At 43.6% G+C, this 6,000-nt stretch overlaps 1 protein-coding gene across 1 annotated transcript in view; it reads right to left on the reverse strand.

Annotated features, from left to right (window-relative positions):
- The window catches only part of ARFGEF2 (ARF guanine nucleotide exchange factor 2), a 66,557-nt gene extending 60,762 nt beyond the window's left edge, over positions 1–5,795 (reverse strand). Inside the window, exon 1 of the mRNA XM_075571277.1 lies at positions 5,494–5,795. Coding sequence (XP_075427392.1) covers positions 5,494–5,620 — 127 coding nt within the window. The 5' untranslated portion in view covers positions 5,621–5,795. The remainder of the gene's footprint in view (positions 1–5,493) is intronic.
- Positions 5,796–6,000: the final 205 nt, after the last annotated feature.

Genomic DNA, 6,000 nt, shown 5'->3' on the forward strand with positions numbered 1-6,000 from the left:
TACCCCCATCTATGTACACAGCGTGTCACGGCAGTAATACACGTGACATAGTAATATAACACACAGTGTGAATAAGCGCTTCAGACAAAAAGTAACATTAGGAAAGTAGTGCCTGTCCCGAAGAGCTTACAATCCTTCATTCATCAATTCATTTCTTAAAATCTGTCACAAACTTATAGAACATGAACCAAATTACGGCACCTTAAAGAGGAAATCCAAGTGTGTTTTTTAAACAGGATTGTAGCACAGGGTCTACAGAGCTTCACCCCATTCAGTTCAGCTTCAGGGACCCCCGGCTTCCAGAGACCCTTACCTCCGAATGGGGTGCCAGTATCTCCGCTTTTAAAAGCTCTGCGCCATGTGGGCCAATTGGAAGCGGCACCGGATGACGCCCCGGCTTCCAACTGATCCGCAGGGCACAGAGGCTTTGAAAAGCGGCCATTACATGATCCCTGCTAACTGAGTGGCTACCGCCACCCCCTACTGAGATACGTATTTTCAGAAGAAGGGGTTCACCAGAGTTGGAGTGAACGGGGTCCAGCTCCAGAGACACCCTACTTAAATCCTGTGTAAAAAATAAAAATCAAGGTTAAAAATGTTTTTTTTTTTTTTTTTAAAGTGCTTGTACTGCCTATAAGAATCTGCCACCAGATCTATGTGTAAAGGTTAACCTAACCCAAGATAAATACAATACTGAAGTTACTCAAGTGTGATCACAAGACTATTTCGGCAAAGGAGGTTTACAACTGATAAAGTCTCCAGGTAAGTCCTGTTATGAGCAGGAGAACACCATGAATGCCAGCAATAATACTTTCATTGAAAAAGGGGAGAATGAGCACTTGCACATTATTCAAACAATTTAGGTTAAAAAGTTGCTAATTTATTGCAAAGAACAATTGGGATTTACAGATCCCACCTGAACAAAAAGACCTGTTCTGCTTCCCTACAAACACCTGCTTAAAACTTGGCACATCATTAGCAGTGGAAAGATACGGCTTTATTTATTTAGCACCTGCCTATGCTTACCAAATCATTTCTGGGAGGAGGATGTTATGCATCGGAGGTCTTGAATAAAGAGAAGATAATACAGATCCTACGGCTTAGGCAATACAACCGTTTCTGGCATCTCGAACACGAGAATAGCGCTGATAACAGCTGTCGCTTCCACTGTCCTGTACAACAGCTGTAGTCTCCGGAAACATATCACAGAGCAAATAAGGGTGAGACTTATGTTGCTAATACATTACTGTGAGCAGGATTTTTCTTTTCAATGTTCATTATTATGTTTTCGGACACTACATTAATGAAATAAAGTTAACTGGAAAGACGGAAAGGGAACGCAACCCTTACATGTATGCATATCTATTAGTAATGCTAACTGCCTCAGCCATCGGAAACGGTCATCATGTGAATGATTAGTTGCTGCACTGAATCCTGGATCTTAGCAAGCGATCAGCCTCAGAAAGTAATCAAATTAATTAATACAAGATTATGCACACACACAAAATATCGGGATGAACATATTGAGAATGCATGAACACAGGTGGAATAAACTAATCTTTACCTGTGCCATATGGCTAGCTTGTGAAGTAGTCATCCAGATAGCAGCAGAAATCCCACATCGCTTCCTCCAGGTTCACCGACTTTTCCCCTTGCTCAAGCAGATTTCTGCTCCCTTCTAGCGGACCGACTTAAGTGTTCTTCGTAGATGTAACAAGTGTGCAGAGCGTTCGAAACCTTGTAAGTTTCTTCATGTATACAAACCTATGAGGTTTCGAAGTAGACCACTTGAAGAACAAGCCTTTGAGGTTAATGTTCTGTGCGCTTTATTTTAATCTACGAAGAAATCAAACGTTGGTCCGCTAGAAAGTGTCGGAACCTGCAAGGAACCTGCCACTCCAATTCAACTACTGGAACTTTGAAATAGTACAGCTTAACACAGGGGTGCCCAACTCCAGTCCACAACACCCCCCTCCCACAGGTCAGGTTTTCAGGATCTCCCTGCTTCAGCACAGGTGGTTCAATCAGAGGCTCGGTCTTCGACTGAGCCTCTGATTCAGCCACCTGTGCTGACGCAGGGAGATCCTGAAAACCTGACCTGTTGGGGGGGGCTTGAGGACTGCAGATGAGCACCGCTGGCTTAACAACCCCTCTGTAATCCACACAACCTCGTATATTTGCTGTATATACCACTACCTGCTTGTGTATTCCATCTCACGGTTTTATCCATATCAGACCCCACCTAATGATTTTGCAATCGAATTTCATTCATATGTAAAACATGTTTGTATTTTCATTGCTTATAAAAAAAATAAACAGATCTTTGTAGAATCAAGGAACAAGTCTGACAACCACAATTGCCATGATAATGTAAAGATTAATTTACATAATTCCACCTCTATTCCAGATATTGTCCCTACTGGATATCAAATAATAATAATAGTACTGTACATGCAAGTCTGATTCAGGACACGTTCACAGTTTACGCTGTGTACGTCATAAAGGTTGTTACGCACATGCAAAATATTATAGTATGCAGCGATGATTAAATACAATTCTGCACTGTCACTGTCTGTTAGAATATAGAAGTCTATGCTATAATAATATCTAAGAAAGCACGCCACTAATTTTATTCGATATCTGTCAAATCGCATTAAAAGATGCAGAAATCGATTGCGTTTGTTGTAACCACTATAGCATGCTCATTCATGTCTCCTGCCATTTGCCTCCTATTGTTTCAGAACACAACAAATCCGTCGGATCACTTCCAGACTGGAGCAGAGCTAAAAATCTGAGCAAAGCAGATTTACTACTCGGCATTAAATCAATGCCAAGACATGGAGTTACTGAGCTGAATGTATGAACCCGAAGTCGTATATCCCTGTATATATCCCATATATTAGGATGACCACAGAATGATATTTCAATTAATTAGCATTTATTTTTTGAGAATCTAAAAAATAAAAAAATAATTATATTTGTATACCGGGGATGTTAGCTGCAATCCTCAAGAGCTAGCAACAGATCAGGTTTTCAAGATATCCCTGCTTCAGTACAGGTAGCCATCCGTGTTCAACTGAGCCACCTGTCCTGAAGCAGGGATATCCCAAAAACCTGACCTGTTGGTAGCTGGAGGACTGGAGTTGAACACCCCTGCTGTATACTACGGTATTCTTTACCAAAGCAATGTTGGTACTAATTTACAGTAGCATATTACATAACAATTGCAAACACATCTCACTGTGCTTAAAGATAGAGATGTGTTGGACAACACTACAGCTGGCATCACAAGGGAAAAAAACATGCTGGGTTTTCAACGGCAGCTACAATGACAAGAAGAGAAACGGTAATCCTACATAGGCAGATCATACACAAGGAGCAGTTAAAAGCAAACATGAAGTAATGCTTAACCAAACCTGTCCACCTTACTGCAAATAACAGAACTACCCATGTGGGTTTACATTTGCCCTATACAGGGGAATTAGATAGGCTTTACAGTGGTGTTAACGTGGCACTTGATTGTCACAGGGGAAATGCCCAACAGCCCACACACTGCCAGGTGAACAAATGCTTAATAACTCAACCAAAAACCATCAACTTAGAGCACTTTTTCAAAGAGACTGTCACTTTGTGAGACAAGCCCTCTCACTGCCTGACACATTTTTGACCCAGCCTATACCTACTCTCAGGGGCCCTTATTTTAAACTGCTTTCCCTGGGCTAGAGAATATTTCCAGCTCTGGGAAATAGCTCCTGTTTAATGTGGTGTGAAACGAATAAGAGATTGTGCTCCTGTGTACTGCTCTTCTAGTCCTGGGATAAGATTAGAAGGGAAAGGGGGAGCTCGGTCGTCTCCTATGCTGGGGTGGGAAGAGGCCCGGATGTACACAGCAGTATGTACATATACATATACATATACAGTGTCTTTAAACACTGCATATTTTGTTCTCCATAGTCAGGGGAATAACCCAAAAAGGTTAACTGCTAAATTATGATGAATCGGCGAAGCATACCGACTCAAAAACAAAGAAAGATATCACCTCATGGAAAAGCCACTTGTCGGGACAGGTGTATGTAAAACACAACAAACTAGTCCAACTGGTATAATGACCAGTTTGGGCACAAAAACAAAAGGGTAAAAACCATTATATCGAGTATAAAACACATACAACACGTGATGTTGGGCTAATCACTATAGTAATGTGACAAACACACACAGGGGGTTACGTATCCGTCTCCTGGCTGCAAAACAACTGCACCAGGTTTATCAGAGCACAAAATCGTATATTACGGGACTTTTTTGCCCCAATTTTGCAGGCGAGAGACTGATGCATAAACCCCAGAATGTATTCCTGACTTCACAAGAGTCAGAATGAATAGAAGAGGGAATAAATGCAAACAACCTGTTTTTTTTATTATTGTTTAGGCAAGACATGGAAAACCCCTTACAAGGCAACGGCTGTCTCTACCGCGCACGCACAACGCGCGCTGCTCTGACAGTCTTTACATAAACAATGACGATGAATAGGAACAGTTAATATTAATGTAAACCTCAAAATTTTATTTGCAAGTCAAAAGTAACTTGAATTTCTGTAGTTTGATGAGTACTTCAGTATTTATTTTTATTTATAAAATGTTTTACCAGGAAGTAATACATTGAGAGTTACCTCTTGTTTCCAAGTATGTCCTGGATTATTAGGTGATGACCTATTTTTTATTTGGACTAACAAAAGATACTAGACAAACTTCCGACAGTTCTCGTGCTTCAGCACAGGTGGCTCAGTCAATGACCTGTGCTGAAGCAGGGATTATCCTGAAAACCTGACCTGTTGGTGGCCCTAAATATCAATTTATGGTCATTTTGCATTATCGCCATGTTACTGTGACAGACCCTGCAGCACTGTGCGTGAGAGAACAGCTACAGGTCCGTTTAGGTAGGCGAGGGGGCGAAGGGCAGCCCTGTTACACCCAGCCTGACCGCCGGCACAGGAAACTGATCATGTGACGCAGACGTGCCAGAGATGTCCGTGGCCACGAAGATTGGCGCAGCCTCTCCCACGCCAAAAGGGGTTAACAGGTAGAGGTCATTACTACATATATGTATTTTAAGCTCTTCGGGGCAGGGACTCTTTTTCCTAAATGTCACGTTTATGTCTGAAGCGCTTATTCCCCTGACATGTTATTTGTTTTGTTATTTATATGATTAGGTCACGTGTATTACTGCTGTGGCGCGCTATGTACATTAATGGCGCTATATAAAGATATATATATATATATACACACACACACACACACACACACACACACACACACACACAACGGATATAGTAAGAATGACAGCGTTCCGACAGAAAAGGTAAATAAAACCACGTTAGTGGGTCATTTTTAACCCCGTCCCTGCCGGAGGGGCCCGCCACACAGCCCCCTCTGGCAGCAAAGGGGTTAACCTTGACCCATATTTTGGCACCATAATAAGACCGGTCCTTGACCTTACCCAGGGCCACCTGACAGGCCTTCCTGAGCTGGGCCTGCTGCGGCCTCTTCACCTCCTTGTCCGCTAGGATCTTCTCCAGGGCCCGGGACAGGAACATGCTCTTAGTCCTGTCCCCTTCCTCCTGCATCGCCCTCTCTCCTCCTCGCGAGCTGAGCCGCTTCACGCCTCCCCCGGAGGAAATAACCCGGCGGCTTCTCTCTCCTTTATTATTTTACCTCAGCACTGCGCCGCCATCTTGGAGGAGGCGGCGGTCACGTGACCCCGCCCTCTCCCCCATGCTGGCAAGGCAAAGGTCTAACTTGCTTGGTGACGTGGGTGGTGGTGGGCGGGGTTTTCAGAGCAGTTTGACAGCTTCGGGGGGGGCGGGGTTAAAATGTCAGTGCTGCTGCGTCAGCATTCGGGAGTAGGCGGGGCGTGCACGTGACGTCACGCAAAAAACGACTGCAGCAGAGGGACCATAGAGACAAGAGAGCAGAGGCCAGAGCGCCCCCCCCCCCAGAAACAGCT

Source organism: Ascaphus truei, chromosome 15 (assembly GCF_040206685.1).
Source record: "Ascaphus truei isolate aAscTru1 chromosome 15, aAscTru1.hap1, whole genome shotgun sequence".
NCBI lineage: Eukaryota > Metazoa > Chordata > Amphibia > Anura > Ascaphidae > Ascaphus > Ascaphus truei.